Source organism: Vigna umbellata, chromosome 11, assembly GCF_029865625.1.
Source record: "Vigna umbellata cultivar VRB3 chromosome 11, Vumbellata_1.0, whole genome shotgun sequence".
Classification (NCBI taxonomy): Eukaryota; Viridiplantae; Streptophyta; class Magnoliopsida; order Fabales; family Fabaceae; genus Vigna; species Vigna umbellata.
In genome coordinates, this window is record NC_142175.1 from 3675862 (window position 1) to 3693588 (window position 17727).

The 17727-nt window shown below is 39.6% G+C and overlaps 1 protein-coding gene and 1 long non-coding RNA gene across 2 annotated transcripts; one reads left to right on the top strand and one right to left on the bottom strand.

Annotated features, from left to right (window-relative positions):
- Positions 1 to 1475: 1475 nt before the first annotated feature.
- Positions 1476 to 5049, bottom strand: LOC148190789 (uncharacterized). The gene is made up of 5 exons (XM_088101612.1): positions 4470 to 5049; positions 3680 to 3806; positions 2841 to 3032; positions 2715 to 2757; positions 1476 to 1992 (listed from the first exon to the last, which is right to left on the bottom strand). Exons 1-5 carry the CDS (start codon positions 4509 to 4511, stop codon positions 1491 to 1493), a joined length of 906 nt encoding a protein of 301 aa, XP_087957738.1. The 5' UTR covers positions 4512 to 5049; the 3' UTR covers positions 1476 to 1490.
- An 8188-nt stretch (positions 5050 to 13237) lies between these two features.
- Positions 13238 to 16498, top strand: LOC148190790 (uncharacterized). Its single transcript, XR_015783099.1, has 3 exons — positions 13238 to 13930; positions 14208 to 14292; positions 16140 to 16498. It is a non-coding gene; the product is annotated as an uncharacterized LOC148190790 (long non-coding RNA).
- Positions 16499 to 17727: the final 1229 nt, after the last annotated feature.

A 17727-nucleotide genomic window follows, 5' to 3' on the forward strand; every position in this document is an offset into this window, starting at 1 on the left:
GCTTGAATATGAATACTATGTATTAAGTTTCCGTTTTCTGTTCATTCACACCCCATCCGTCTAGCAGTTCCAGCAGCACGCCCATGAGAAGCTTGGGAGCTGCAACGTTGGAAGCATTCACGTCCAGCTGCATCAAACAGCAGCAACGACAACACACACCGTCTTCAAGTCCAGCCGAATTGGATGCACATGTTGAGATGGGAGAGAAGTGGAAAGCTGACACAGACCTTGTTTATTCCAGCATGGGCAACGATGGTGTGCAGAACATGCAGAAGTGTAAACAAAATGGAGGGCCCCACATGGCTTTATCTGACAGAGAAGCAAAAGAGTGATGGAAGAAATTCATTAAAGGTTGCTAATGGGAGACAACAACATGGCAACCTGGCTGGAAACGCACGAGGCAACACCAGAACGAGACTTGAGAATTTGGCTTTAAAAGAGTGAGAGGCCGTGAGTGAGAGGGTTACACTTGGGAGGAGGCTCTCGGTTCTTCTCCTCCAAGTTCAGTAGATTAGTTTTGAACTCCAGATAATGTAATGTAGTGAGATTGTTGTATGAGAGTAGAGGTGCCGTGAGGTGCTGTGAGGGTCATAGGGAGTTCCAGCCGAGGAGAAGTCACGGCAGTAGGAGCTGTTGGTGATTGGCACAGTAGACGTTTACCATTTTGAGGTGTACGGTTCGAATTTAATTTTCTGTATTGTAATGAATTTTAATTTGAATGAACAATGTCATTTAATTTCCTGTTACTGAATTGTCAATTTTATTCAACTGATGCGATTAAATTTCTTCTGAAATCTGATCTGTGTTGTTGTGTGTCCGAGCGTTCAAATGAATGACCGAGCGTTCAAATGAAGAGCGAACGCTCATTAAACAATATAACCGAACGCTCACTAACACATTACATGACCGAACGCTTCACATAACATGACCGAACGTTCACTAACACATAACATGACCGGACGTTCATATGAAGACCGAACGTTCATTAAAACATTATGACCGAACGGTTGACTCTCTGTATGAGCGAACGTCCTAAAGGTATGCATGGACGAACGTTCGAATAAGTACGAATGGTGGAGGACGAACGTTCGTGAAAGTTAAAGGACGAACGGTTGCATGCACAGTTGATGGCGAACGGTCGCGTACGATACAGGAAGAACGTTTGAAAGGGGACAAAACGAACGCGCACGGTGCAGGACGAACGCTAATAGCCACGAACGGTCCGAAAGGCAGAGGACGAACGGTCCGAAATCGACCAACTAAAACGTTCGTTCCTAAAATTACAATCAAGGACGAACGCTCTTTTTTTTTTTTTAATTTTTATTTGACACTCACGATGAAAATAAAATAAAATCTATTGGTCAATCCGGACGAAATTGGGTGTTGACACTAGTCTATACTGCATTAATTCAAATCATCAATAACTCGTTAAATGGATTTAGAATCTTAAACAAAAGATGAACATTGGGGTACCTATTGCTGCACCAAATTCAATAAACTGGTCGTAAAAGGTTTTCATATGACGCTACAAAAGCGTACATTAACATAATTACAATTTGCTTCTTAGTAGGACCACGAAAGTCAGTATTGACTCGGTGTTCAAGAATCCATATAACAATTCCAATCACAAAAAATGAGACAGTCGTAGCACACCACATATCTGCTGTAAATGGTTGATAGGACGAGCGTCCTATGCGCGCTGGACGAGCCTCCTCTCTGCGCGCTGGACGAGCGTCCCCTCTGGGCGACAAGCGTCTGGGCGAGCGTTCTCCGCTAGCTGGCCGAACGATCTCCGCTCTCTGGACGAGCGTCCACTTTCTGGACGAGCGTCCTCTTCGCGCTGGACGAGCCTTCTCTGAGCGCTGGCCGAGCGTCCTCTGCGCTGCGCGCTGGACGAGCGTCCTGGCTTGCTGTTGGATGGGCGTTCTCTTCTCGATGCTGACAGCCAAATGATGCGCTCCAAGTCTTTGACAGTATCCAATCCTTATTCTACTTCGAAATAAACAAACAAAAGCATCAAAAAATATTTAAACAGTCAAAATTATACTTATATCAACAATTATATACTTTTCATGAGAATTAACACTAAAACTTACTCAAAAGCACAACAATTTAAGCAACAAAAACAAGTAAAATTTACACCTATCACTCCTCTCAGCCAAAGGTGTTAATTATACAACTAATCACCCTGCATGTTTTTATGCCACCAAAGATCTATAAATTGACGTACACATATCACATATCTTGATATAGTTTCCAACAAAAAATATCACAAATCAAAATTAAATTTTAACAAACAACTAAACACACATCCAAATCCACATCTATGTTTGGCACCACTTACTGTAAACAAAGGCTAAAAGATTTCAGGATAAAAATTGACAAACCACACGAAAAGATGATAAAGGAATGTGTTGTACCATTGTCCTGATGCTGCAGAGCAATAAAGCCTGGTATTTGGATCATAATAATAGCCCAAACTGCTGCTATAATAGTACCTGGACCATCAAATATTGATGTCAGAACAAGCTTATAACAGCTTTTTTTGGTAACAGAATTCATTAGAAGAAGAAGTGGGTACAAACCCTCAACTTTTGCCACCTCCTTAATACCATAATGATTTTTTTTTTGGTTTTGAAATTTACAACAAAGATAAATAATGTCATGTATATCAGACTATTTCCCAAAATTTACATGGAAGAGAAGAGCCATACCCAGAAGATTCATCATACACATAATCATTTTGCAATGCTCCACCTGAAAGAAAAGTAGAACAATGTTAAGTAAATACTAATCAAATAAAAATCAGTAACAAAGACTTTGGAGGCCAATTTACCTACCCTCAGTGCCAGAATTTATGGCGTCCGATGAAGATTGACTAACTGTATTATTTTCATCTGTAGATGGCTTACTGTTATCATCCTCGTCAGCAAACATATCATAATCACCTTCACCAGTGCTAGAGGCTTCTCCACTAGCCAAATGTTGATTTGATGGACCTTCTTTTGCCCGGGCTAACTTCTCATATCCTTCTGAAAAGGGGAGAATGTAGAAGGCATAAGCATTAAGCAGTTAATACCACGAAACTGGCACCCTTCACTCGTTCTCATAAACCTAAATATCGACAACATCATAGAAAGAAGAAAGAAGAGCCAAGGAAAAATTGACAATTAATAACCTGCCCCAAAATCCAACACTTAACTAATATGGAGGCCCAAAGATAGTTTCTCCAAACACTAAGAATAACCAAACACCATGTATGATATTGATAATAAAACAATAAATTCTATCTTGCATCATGACCATAATAACAACATAAGTTGAACAGTATTATAATAGTAAAACCAAGTAGTTAAATCAAATAAATTATAAAATCAAACAGCATATTACATCATGTTGTTAACAATGTAAACATAATGAAACAACAAAACATAATATAAGTAGAATAAAGCATAGTGTATAACACTAACCCGCTTCACGATCAAAAACCTCTCACTTTTCATGATAAACATATGCGAAAAAGGTCAAGGAGCCAAAGTTAAGCATAATGTAGGCATAGCAACTAAAGATACAGTGAATCAAAACAAGTCGCATGACATAGAGTCTCATCAGCCTATCTAAATGATTACATGTTTACACAATGCATAATATCTACAAAGCCCGGAGGGATTAACTCAACTGTATTCACCATTCTCCATCAGCTTCATAGCATCCTCAGTTAGCTGGTCAAATACAACCTTAGTCTCAGCAGACATTTTTGCCTTTCTGTCACTGTTACCTTTTAGCCTTCTCAAGGCTTGCAAAACCTATTGGAAGAATATCGGTTAATACTGCCCAACTAATGAACCTCAAAAAACTCTTAACGAAGTAGATATATGATATATAATTCCAGCCTAGTCAAGTATAAAGATTTACAAGATATAAAGAGAACATGTAAATGAACATGATATAAAATTAATAATTGCAGTTAGATACAAGCCAAATATAACTTTAAATATTGTTTCTTATATTTTTATCTTTATGAACACCATTAATCCTTTATTTTGAAAAAATGGCAATTAACAGGCTTTCTCAGATAACGGTTTAGGGTTGCCATACTCAACTCAAGTTAAAAGTAAATTTGCATACGCAACTATGGAGTCAACAGCAGATTCGGGTTCTCTTATTTTCTGTATTTATTTGTTCCAACTTGAAAAGCACAATGTCAAAATTACACATTCCTTACACGTTCAGATTTGAGAGTAAAATATTTTTAACTGGATAATATTTTTTAAGGATATGAACTACCCTTAGCAAGAAATTCCACAACTCCTTGGCCACATAAAAAACCAATGATTGCCTAAACAAATGGATGATCTACAACTACTCTGGAGTGAATTGGAAAATAAATATTGTATTTTACAATGATACTTCAGTAGAACAAAGAAATAAAAAATCAGAAAATTAAGAATGATAAAATACATACATACCGTTTCCCCAAGTTCAAGAACATTTGCAATCCGCCTCTTCATGACGGCAATATCTTTAGAAGAAAGGTCCGGCGGCACTCCGGGACAGGGACGGAAGCAGCTGGGACGAAGCGACACCTTCAACGCCTCCCTAAGTTGCTGGGCCGGAACGGACGGAACACGATGCCGTGTTCGCTTCGACCGGTCGACGTCGGACCTGCGGCGCCCCTGAAACGGAACGGGCTGGAGGCGTTCGATCTCTCCGACACGGCCTTCGACAGTGAACGGCGGCACTCCGGCAAGGACTCGGTCTCTCTCTCTGTTCGCTGGTGAACCCTTTCTCCAACTCTCTCGTCTAGGTCACACAAGTGGGTTTCTGTTGTTCGCGCTTCTCTGTCTACGAAGGTCGAATACCATTTGAAATTTGAAACGCACAAACGCAAGCTGCCCGTGCCCGTCCTCGCCACGTCAAATTTGAAGCAGGTTTGATCAGATTTTCTCAGAACGCAGCAGCTTTTTTCGTTGTAAACGTGGCCCTCTCATTCGCTGACACGTGGGCTGTGTCGAAATGTTGTCAAAATCTGTTGTCTAAGTATCATTTTCCTTTTGTCATATTCAGTGTAGAAGAACCAACTTTTGTATCAATCGTAACCGACATACATTTTTGAGGTTTAATCCTTTACTACATCTCTATTTATGTACAAATTTTTCAATTGGGTCCTCGTTTTTTAAAGTGTATCAAAATGGTCCTTAATTTTGAAAATTGATATCAATTGAGTCCTTTCCGTTAAGTTGGCTGGACGGCGTTAAAAAAATTGATGAGTGGATGCTGAGATGACGAACGAACGCTCGTCCACCAGCGAACGAACGTTCGTCCACCAGCGAACGAACGGTCGTCCAGTGTGGAACGAACGGTTGTCCAGCAGTAAGAGGTCGACGAGCGTTCGTTCGCTGGTGGACGAGCGTTCGTTCACTAGTGGACGAGCGTTCGTTCGCTGGTGGATGTAGTAAAGGATTACACCACTGAGACCAAGGGTCTCTTTCTCTCTGAGCAAGAGAAGCCAAAGGCACTCACCTCCACCGTTCAACGACCACCTCCCAACCTTCGTCCAAACGGCCACCACGGTGCGCGAGAGGAGAACGCACTCGCCTTCCACCTTGCATCCTCGCCGCCGCTGCTACCGGTGACTGTCTCCGCGCCACTGCTTCTGCGAACCAGCCACCACGCCACCGCTTGCTAGGACCAGCCGCCGCATCACTGCCTCTTCGAACCAGTCATCACGCACGCCAACCGGGCCGCCTTTGTCTCGGGTCCCCTGGCATCCTTCTTGCTTCACGAACGGCGACTCTAATCCTTGGGCCGTGGGCACAGAGGATCAATATCTAGTTTGGCTCTTGGATTTTTTTTTTGTTTTTTTTTTTTTTTGCAGTTAATGGTTTTGGGGTCTTTGATAATTGAAAATGATGAAAGTAGAAGTGATGTTGGAGATGTCGGGAGTGATGTGGATGGTGATGTGGGCGTTGCAGCAGAGGATGGATGATGATGGGTGTTTGGAGGTAATGAAAATGGAGGAAGAAAGGTGTTGGCCGTGGGGGTAAGGTGAAGATGATGATATGGGAAACAGTATATGGATGAAGATGGGAGTGAGTTCACGGGTGTTGGAGCTGATGGAGAGTGGTCAGAGGTGAATGATGAATGAAGATGATAATCTTTGGGTTTAATGTTGGAGGTAATGGATGTTGGAAGTGAAATGGAATGGTAGTTGGGATGGTTACGGGTGAAGGTCGTGAGAGGCAAAGGCCCTGGTCAGAGGTGAATCCTCTCCCTTGGAGATCATTGATGCACTCCTTAAATTGCCAGAAGACTGAAAATTGTCGGCAAATTTCATTGGATGAAACTGTCGGTAGCTTTGATTGGGGGACTGTTGGAATAATTTGGTAGACATAATTGAAGGGTTGGTGAAGTGGGAAATATTAGTGGAAGTTTGTTAAATGTGGGATGATGGAAGTGGACCATGGCTGTCGGCTTGGTTGAGAGTCTCGGCAGCCTTCGTTGGAGCATTGTGGGAAACAGTTGGTGGGAATTATGGACGAACGTTCAACTGAGACGAACGACCATTTTTAAAACAAATCAGTATTTGGACGAGCGAAATGGACGAACGTTCGCACTAGACATAGGACGAGCGCTCAACACCGAACGCTCGAAGAAAATAAGCACAAAAAGTACGAACGCTGAAGGAGATATCTTGGAGACCGAACGTTCAAATGAAGACCGAACGTTCAATGAAGACCGAACGTTCAGTAAACACTATGACCGAACGTTCACTAACAACCGAACGTTCACTAACACATAACACATCAAAACCGAACGTTGACTAAGAATAAATATGACCGAACGCTATTTGCTGAACACCACAAAGGTTCGAACGGTTAATGACGAACGGCCGAACGGTTGAGGCTGAAGACGAACTTCCAAAAGGACCGAGATGAACGTCTGTGATATTATTCAATAAAGAACGAACGTTTGCATGCAGAGGGAAGGAACCGATCGTCTAAAAGATTTGGAGCAGAGAAGCGAACGGTCCGAAAGGCAGAGGACGAACGGTCGCATAAGGGCGAGGACGAACGGTCCGAAAGACATAGGACGAACGGTCGTATAAAGGCAAGGACGAACGGTCAGAAAGGCAGAGGACGAATGGTCGCACATTGCAGTGGACGAACGGTCCGAAAGGCAGAGCACGAACAGTCGCATAATGGAGTCGACGAACGGTCACGCATGGGAGAGGACGAAGCCGAACGTCAGAGGACGAACGCTCTTTTATTTTTTTTATTTTCATTTTTTATTTTTCTATTTTTTGTTTTTGTTTTTTTTTTGTTTACCTTTTTTTTATTATTTTTATTTGACACTCATGATGAAAATAAAATAAATCTATTGGTCAATCCGGACGAAATTGGGTGTTGACAGCTGCCCCTCTTTACTTAGATATTGTTGAATAATATGAAAATTTTGAATTTTCGTATTACTGGAGTAAAAGCTAAGTAAAGAAAGAAACACTAATTTCGTCTGGATTTCAAATGGACAATGAACAACAGGAAAATTTAAAACAAATATGAACAAGGCTAACAGAATTGAGGTGTGTAGACATTGTGGAGGGTGTAACAACCCTATGGATGAGGTGTACAAACCTCGTGGAGGATGTCACAACCCTATGGATGAAGTGAATGAGGTGTACAAACCTCGTGGAGGGTGTCGTAACCCTATGGATGAAGTTGATGAGGTGTAAAAACCTCGTGAAGGGTGTCGTAACCCTATGGATGAAGTTGATGAGGTGTACAAACCTCGTGGAGGGTGTCATAACCCTATGGATAGGTGAATGAGGTGTCCAAACCTCGTGGAGGGTGTCGTAACCCTATGGATGAATGAATGAGGTGTCCAAACCTCGTGGAGGGTGTCGTAACCCTATGGATGAAGTGAATAAGGTGTCCAAACCTCGTGGAGGGTGTCGTAACCCTATGGAAGTGAATGAGGTGTCATAACCTCGTGGAGGGTGTCGTAACCCTATGGAAGTGAATGAGGTGTCATAACCTCGTGGAGGGTGTCGTAACCCTATGGATGAAGTGAATGAGGTGTACAAACCTCGTGGAGGGTGTCGTAACCCTATGGATGAAGTGAATGAGGTGTACAAACCTCGTGGAGGGTGTCGTAACCCTATGGAAGTGAATGAGGTGTCATAACCTCGTGGAGGGTGTCGTAACCCTATGGATGTGAATGAGGTGTCATAACCTCGTGGAGGGTGTCGTAACCCTATGGATGAAGTGAATGAGGTGCCATAACCTCGTGGAGGGTGTCGCAACCCTATGGATGAATGAATGAGGTGTACAAACCTCGTGGAGGGTGTCGCAACCCTATGGATGAAGTGAATGAGGTGTGCAAACCTCGTGGAGGGTGTTGTAACCCTATGGAAGTGAATGAGGTGTCATAACCTCGTGGAGGGTGTCACAACCCTATGGATGAAGTGAATGAGGTGTACAAACCTCGTGGAGGGTGTCGTAACCCTATGGATGAATGAATGAGGTGTCATAACCTCGTGGAGGGTGTCGTAACCCTATGGAAGTGAATGATTTGAGTTTGATTGCTGGGCTCGACCATTGCCTTGCAGAGGGCCGAGATACCAACAAGAGAAAGTAAAATTGTTTGATTGTTTGAATTTGAAATTTGGATTTTGTTGAAATTTTGAGATGTTGAAAATTTTTTTTGATTTTATTTTCTTGAGATAGAAATGAGTGTCTATTTTTATTTTTAAAATTTTTTAAAATTTGTTTTTTTGAAATAAGAACATGGTTTATGTAAATTTGGAAATTGCAGGAGAAAGCTTTGATGCATGTTGATTTTTTTTGTCTTTTTGAAAGAAGGAGAATTGATGAATATACATGGAAACAAATTCAAAGTTTTTTTTGAAAATATGTACATGATGTTGACTTTGATGATTTTTTTTTGAAAGTTTTGAAATCAATAAACAAAGTGTTGCAGTTTTGTACAAGGATTTGAAATCTTGATATATGAGAGAAATATGGTTGGTGTAAATTTTGAAATTTGAGGAGAAAACTTTGATGCATTTTGATTTTTTTGTCTTTTCTGAAGGAAGAAGATTTGATGAAAATATGTAATTTTGAAATTGGAGGAGAAAACTTTGATGCAATTTGATTTTTTTTTATCTTTTTGAAGGAAGAAGATTTGATGAAAATATGTAATTTTGAAATTGGAGGAGAAAACTTTGATGCAATTTGATTTTTTTGTCTTTTTGAGGAAGAAGATTTGATGAACATTCATGAAAATGTGTACATGATGTTGACTCTGCTTTTTTTTTTAAGTTTTGAAATCAATAAACAAAGAGAAATATGGTTGGTGTAGATTTTGAAATTTGAGGAGAAAACTTTGATGCATGTTGATTTTTTTGTCTTTTTTGAAGGAAGAAGATTTGATGAACATTCATGAAAATGTGTACATGATGTTGACTCTTGATCCGTGATGGAAGATTATGAAACTATGACACTTTTTACTGAGTCAAGTTGTTTTTCTTTGAAATCATCCGGTCTATGAAGATTTAGACTTTCATCATTTTTTTTAATGGATGTCAAATTCTAAAGTTAAATGTTCAAAATGAAGCTTCTGTGCTAGAAATTTCTTGACGAAATATTAGTGCGTACATGCTTGATATCAAGGGTTGGGACAAATATGTGGAAGGATTTGGAGAGTACCGGGTTGGCTACTTGGGCCTCTTACTCCTTAAAACGGCTACAAATGCCAATGTGAGGTAGTAGATACTCAGAAGTTGTTCCAGTTTAGGGCATGGTAAAAAGGTAGGTATGGACAAATGTATCTGTGAATTGTGAGGGAATAAGTCATGAATCAGGGAGTGAGAATATCATGTGAGATTTACAAATTGCCCCAATTTTGGTGGTGATGGATTTTTGAAGTTCAGGGCGAACCAAGATCATGCGAGGCCCAACAAGGGATGCCCCAGTCTTGGTGGTTATAGATTTTTGAAGTTAGGGGCGAACCAAGATCATGCGAGGCCCAACAAGGGATGCCCTAGTCTTTGTATGAGCTTTGAATATTCAGATGAAAAAATTTGAGATTTAACAAAGTTGCTCAATATTCTGAATGGGCCGGGCCGAAACATATGAAACTCACAAAGTTGCCATGGTTTCGGAGAAACAGGCGAAAAGGTTATGTAAAACTCACAAAGTTGCCCCAAGTTTGGGACCCGGGGGAAGAGTTTGAAAGGGATATGAATTTGTTCAGAAATTTGTGATGGATATGGAAATGATTGGCTTGAAAGGATTGCCCAAATTGGCTTGATTTTCCTTTGTATAATCTTGATTAATAGGGAGTTCCCTTCTTCCGAGGACTTTTTTTTTATTTTTTATTTTTACAACTGCATTGTTAGTCATTTTGTCTTGTCTCAAAATTAAGCTTTATGAAAATTTAAGCAACCATTATTCAATCCGTGTGGACTTTTATTGGGCTTGTAATGTGGCTTGGGCTGAAGGGTATTGAAAGAAAGGATATAAAGGCTCAAATAAATTTTTGGGGTTATTTGAAACAAGAGTTACCATCTACACCTTGTATCGATTATTCGTCAAATCTGTTTTGAATATTTTGCTTTTTCTCAAATTTCATTTTTTGTTTGTCATCATTTTGTGATTCTTTCTATTTTTGTTGTGATGAATTCTCTTCATTTAATCACTAAGTGTTTTTAGTGTGGTGATTTGAGTTGACTTCTATTGTGATGGTAACCCTTGTTTAGGTAAATTTTTGAAAAGAAATTTCTTATTGGCTCAAATTTGGTATCAATGGATATATCTTTTTTTTGGATGAAGAAAGATGGCCACACATCATTTCAAATTTTGATTGCCTTATTTTCAAAAGATTAATTAGGAGACAAGACTAAATGATCTCAACAAGAGTCATTTCTTATCTTTTGCTCTTTTTTTTTTTGTTGTTTTTCTTTTTTTGTCCCAACGGATTCAAGAATCTCCCAAATGAAAGCCAGTGGAGGTAATGGAAAATCTGCCCCAGTATAAAACTTTGTGTTTATTATTTGGGCTCAAGAACATGATTGGGTCAATCTCTTGGTATAGCAAAGGCTGAAGGATGATGTTTTCAAGTAATGCACACAAATATCTCTTAAGAATATGTGATTTAAACATTTGACTATAAGAGATTATGACATTCATTACATTTTTTTTGAAATCTCATAAAAATGGATGATTTGCATCGAAAATAATTGACTCAACTTTTGCGTATTTTTTTTTTTTGTGCATGAAGAAAAGTAATATGAAATGAGAATGATGATACTAGTTGAAAAACATATATTTTTTTTTTGAGAAAATTGGGCTTTGCGGACCAGCCTGGAAACTAGGCTTTTTGGACCAGTGTAGGAAACTGGGCTTTGCGGGCCAGTATGGAAAACGGGCTTTTTGAGCCATCGTGGAAATTGGGATTTCTTGGCCAATGCAGAAACTGGGCTTTGCGGGCCAGCATGGAAACTCGGCTTTGCAGGCCAGTATGGAAAATGGGCTTTGTGGGCCATTGTGAAAATTGGGATTTGTGGGCCATTGTGGAAATTGGGATTTCTCGGCCAATGCAGAAACTGGGCTTTGCGGGCCAGCATGGAAACTGGGCTTTGCGGGCCAGTATGGAAAATGGGCTTTGTGAGTCAGGCGGGCTGGACTTTGTGGGCCAACATGGAAAATGGGCTTTGTGGGCCAATGTAGAAACTGGGCTTTGCGGGCCAGTGTAGAAACTGGGCTTTGAGGGTCAGTGTACAAACTGGACTTTGCGGGCCAGTGTAGAAACTGGGTTTGCGAGCAATGCAAAAATTGATATGAGAATACTTGATTTAGAAAAACATTTGAAAAATAAAAATGTTTTTATTTTTCATTCATTTTTATTTATTTACAAAAATGTGAAAAAAAATAAACATATTAGAAAATTTGTGTGTTTTTTATCTTTTAGAAATAGAATTTAATGAGAATTATGCATGTAACTGGGCCGAGTTGAGCTTGAAAATTGTCAAAAAAAAAATTATTTTGAAATTTGATTTTTTTTATTTGTTTTTTATTTATTTATTTTATTTGACGTTTTTATTAATTAGTTTTTTTTGAAGAATAAGAAGGATTCGATAATCATTCATATGAATGAAAAAGGTTTCAATCAGAAATAAAAATGTTTGCTTTGTTTTTGTTTTTTTTTTTTCGCTCGAGTCAATTGTCTTACTTGCAATCATCAAATTGGTCATTATTTCCAATGCTTAGAAAATTGAGGAATGTCATACATCTGAGATCTAACTTTGAGATTATTACATTTTGACTTTTTCTTCCGAGACGTCAACACAACATGCTTGAAGGATGAGAGTTGTTTAGAATGGTTTGGAAGATAATGGGATAGCCATGTCAGCATGTCACCTCATACGCTCCTATGAGGCACCTAAAAGTTGCCCCGGTTTTGTGTAATGAGTATGATGATGAATCCATGATAATTCGGGTGAAAAATCCAAGTAAGATCTACAAAGCTGCCCCAGTCTTGGGATTATGGGTTAATGAATTTCAAGGAAAAGGCGCGTGGTGAGATCCACCCAACTGCCCCAATTTTGAGATTATGGATTGATGATTTTCAAGGAAAAGTCGCGGGGTGAGATCCACCCGGCTGCCCCATTTTTTTTTTTTTTGGTATGGGTTCTTTTTAGAAGAAGTAATGGGCATGAAAGGATCGGCTAAAAAGTGGCCCCAATTGGTTTGATTTTCTTGTGCATACTTTTGGCTAGTTGGCAAGGAGATCCTCTCTTCTTGAGACATTATTCATTTTCAACTCTCTCTCTCTCTTTTTTTCAATGGATTCAGGGATCACCAGACCAATTTTCCCCGGTGTAAAGGTTTACTTTGTTCCTGAGGGCAGTGACAGTATTTGTTGGGGAAAATCCTTTTATTTTGGAAGGTGAAGGGTGAGATTTTTCAAACACCATGCGTGCAAACGTCTCGAGAAAAACATCAAATTGTTATTTTTGATTAGACATTTGACCTCGGAAAAGTCTGACACTGTTACTTTTGTCTTTGATTATCATTTTTTCTATTTTCGAAAAACAAGAGTTTGACAATTTGTAAGAAAGACAAGTGACTCAAGATTTTCTTCAATTTTTGTTTTTTTTTTTTAGAATGATTCTGAGACAAAATTAAATATTGAATTCAAATTTTATTTATTTATCTCCATATTTATTTAGTTTTTTTTGTTTTATTTTTTTTTTTACAAAAAGAAATATGACACATTCATTGTAAAAAATAGAAAGAAAAATAATGACAGACAGACTTAAACAAATAATCTCCCTTTTGTGCCTTATCAAAGGTTGAGTGACTTAAAGTTCTAAGGCCAAATATATGCATTCACAAGGATAGCTTCCTAATCCTTAAATCAAGGCCACTAGAGCTATGGCTCTTTTCACTGCTTTTCCACAACAGTCAGAGTAATCAACTAGATGTGGAGACACAAATGAAGAGAACAGACTCTAGCTGGAGTTCTCACGATAGCCAGACAGGAAGTACATCCCAGAGTGACACCGCTACACAACCCCTCTATTTCTAAGTTGCGCTCAGACCCGGGTATAGGGCCTCACTCATGATATGTGTAAGGAATCGTAAAAAAAAAAAAAAAAAAAAAAAAAAAAAAAAAAAAGACAAAACAAACGGGGAAGGAAGGAACGAGCGCTGGAAAGCGTCAGTTTTGCTGGCCATAAGGGACAGCAAACGTTGCTTCCATTCCCCATTCAAAAACAAAAAAAAAAGAAAATAAAAAGGAGACTTTGGTGGTGCATTTGGAAGAGTTGAAGAGTTGCTGGAAGTTCTGGGAGAGAAGAAGAGGAGAACTTTTGAAGTTGGAAGGAGATCAAACCCTTTGGAGATAAATTCAAGGAAGTCTTCAAGAGGTAAGGGGTGCTAGATTTTCGTTTTGATTAGTTAACCTTACTGTTTTTTTTTAGAAATCTAAAAGCTTTAGAGTTAAAAATGGAGGTTTTCTGGTTTTCTGGAAAACCTGCGATTATGCAGAATCTGCAGAATCGCGTTCGTCCAATTTGGTTTCAAATTGGACGTTCGTCCAAAACTAGACGAATTGAACGTTCGTCCACTTCGATTTGAACGCTCGTTTTTCCTTAGCCTGACGAGCGTTCGCTTATGCGTTGCTCATGCGTTCATCCATTGTAGCTTGGTTTGGACGAGCGTTGACGAGCGGGGGATTTATAGTGGAAAGGTGTAATTGTGTGCGTCTGCGAACGTTCGTCATTTCCGGGTAAGGGAAACTTATTTAATTTAACTGGTTTGATGTATGCTATTTGCACGTTCGTTATTTTACTGCATGAAAGTAATGCGTGATGTATGAATGGTATGAACGTTCTTTATTTGGCTGTATGGGTATGATGTAATATGTTTACTCTGACTAGTATGCATGAACGTTCGTTGATGTGGTGAAATGAAATAAATGAATGTTTGATGATATGGATTTGATGAGGACTGTGAAATATACCATGACATGAATGAATGAAACTATGAAACTGTATGATGAGAAATGAACTGGAACATAACTGGATTTGAAAATGATCTTCCCATGAGTATGTACGTTCGTACTGAACGGTCATTGACCGTTCGGTTTTTCTTAGTAATATGGTTGAAATCTCAATTCTCCCATTTGAATGAAAATCTTGTTGAGAACGAGCGTCCTTTTGTAAAAATGATGTGCTTGAGCGTTCGGCCAAGCACTGTTTGTATTTGAGTGTCCTTTGATAAATTTCTACCCTTTTCATTTCCACAATTTGATACGTTCGTTACTGAGACGGTCACTGACCGTTCGGTTTTCTTGGCAAACATAATGAAAAATAGGATTCTGTCATCTGGGTAGAATCCTGGTCGAGGACGAACGTCCTCATACTAAAATGCTTTGCTCTTAGCGTTCGGCAAAGCACTGTTACTTCAAGTTACTTAACGTTCGGTCTCACTCCTGACGTTCGTACTGGGAAGCGTTCGATATCACACTGAACGTACGCTCTTATTGACGCTCGGTCTTATACTGAGCGTTCGCTATAAATGAGGCTCGGTCTTACACTGAGCGCTCGCTCTAAATTGTGTTCGGTCTATACCGAGCGTTCGTCCTAATTGCCCCGATTTGAAACGAGCGTTCGTCATAAAATGGGGCTCAGTCTTATACTGAGCGCTCGCTCTGAATGGTGTTCGGTTTTATTGAAATAGCGTACGTCCAACTTCATATTTGCCACGTTCGGTCATTTATTTAAAATTCACGAGCGTCAGTTCATTAACTGATTCTCAAGGTAATAACGTTCGTCCAATGAACAGTATAATATGTATTCCCGTACGTCATTGAAATTCTGTCGTTCGTACTTTGATTAGAACGAGTGTCGTTTTGGGTCTCGCTGACAGCGTTCGTCCTCGGCCTTATTGGGGACAGAACGTTCGTTTTTTTTAGTCTACAAAGAAATGATGAAAATAAATATGAAATTATAAAGGTTGAGAATATATGATATGAAAGCAAATTGTGACTTTTGAACGAGCGTTCCAGTTAGGGACGACTCATTGATGAATAGTAATTTTGGAAAGTATACGAGATGAAATGAAAATATGATTATTGAACGAGCGTTCCGGTAGGAATGACTCAGATAAATGTTGAAATTCGTAAAGTATGACTGTGGGAAGTTAATGCTGGCTGTTCAATCCTGATATTCCGTGAGTGATCGTCCTCAAGTAGAGGCGCACGTCATGCGTGGGAATAGCAGGAGGTCGTCGTCCTTAGAGGTACTTTGGACGGACGTACTAACCTCGGGTGGCAGCTGATGAGAATGCCAGTTACCACACCACCCGGGTGCACGAACGCCTGTAACTACGCAGAATTCATACAGTCCGGACAGTCAGTCGTGTTGAGTTTTATTGAGTAAGTACGTTGAAGTGTATTGTTATGTAATGAATGTGTATGTTGAAATATGCATGTGTGATGAATGGTTTATTTGAAATTGTATGTTGATGCATGAGTTAAATTAAGTAAGCTTACCCTTTCGTTTCCTTGTGTTGTCTATTGTCCTTGTACGTCCGTCTTGTCATTGCAATGATCATCCGTGTGGGTGTGAGCAGAGGGAGACGAGCGTTTGGAAGAGGCGCTGAATGAAGAGAACCTGGTTGATGTCGAAGTGAAGACCGAGCAGTGAGGCGCTCGGCCAGTTATGTAGCCTGTATTAGAATGGTCGTTCGACCATCTTGCCTTGTTATTTTGATAGACCGTTCAGTATTTGTGCCGTGTAAACCGTTCGGGCAAGTTTCGTGTACGTTCGGCTTTTTCATTTGTAACTCTGAAGACGTGTGGCTTTGCGCGTCTGTTTTGTTACTATTGTAAGACTGTACTCAAGGACATTCGTCCTTGAGCGCTGTTTTGTTTTTAGTTGGAAAACTGTATCGAAATATTATTAAATGTGATATTCTGATTTTATGGTTTATGCTGTATTTTTGGGATGTCACAATATGCATATTGTGTAGAGGGAGATTATAACAACAATTTCAAAAATAAACACAAATAAGTAGACATATCAAACATAGATAAGGAACAATTATTTCAAACATAAAGAAAAAGTAAAAGAAACTCACATGCAATTATTCCAAATATCAAACATAGATAAGGAAAAAGGGAATAAAAACACAACAGAACTTTGGCCCAGCATCACAAAGTTATCCACCCCAACAGAATTATGGCCAAGCATCTCAGAATTATTCACCAAGAAATATGGTCAGACATCACAGAACTGTCCTCCCCAACAAAGTTATGGCCAAGCATCTCAGAATTATCCACCACAACAGAAATATGGCCAGACATCACAAAACTATCCTCCCCAACAAAATCATGGCCAAGCATCACCCAATTTACCCCCACAACAGAACTATGGTCAGGCATCACCTGATTTTCCACCCCAACAGAACTATAGTCAGGGGTTGCAAAATTATCCACCCCAACAGAACTATGATCTGGCATCGCAAAATTATACCCCCAACTGACCTTTGATCAAGCACCGCAGAATTATCCACAATATGCTCAGCAGCAGGGCTTTGGACCTCCAGGAGGACAAGGGGAAAGGAGTTATATGCCAACAGAACATTGGACGACCGTGACAAGGAGAAAGAAGAGATCCTGTGCCTAGGCATGGTACTTCAGATGTCAGGGGTGACACTTTTGTACCGTCATATACGATGAATTTCAAGCCAACATACATGGAGGAATTTGAACAGGCTAAGCAGGAAACTCATCCTGCCAAAGAACGGACAGGGTCTCAACATCCACCTTCTGGCCCAGACAATTTTACCGGACAAGTATTCTACTGACCCAAAATTGAGTATATTCAAGTTTCTGTTTATTGGTCAAATTAGTCAGAATAGAGATAAAAATTGATGCTAATATTTAGTTCAAAAAATTTTCTTGCGGGAAACTGTATTCATTGAGGCTAGATCTTACGTATTCTTTTCTGTTGGAAAAATTATCAACTTTGTCTCGATCAATACTAAAGGTGACTTGTTTTTGTATTTTTCTTTTTTCTTTTCTGCAGGGAAGATATTGAGAGTAGTCTGAGGCATGTGGGCGGCTTGTATTAAAGTACTAATCACATTCTAAGCTGATTTGCATGTCCTTTCCCTTTGGTGGAATATTGATTCATTGAGCTGTGGGTGTGTATCGATT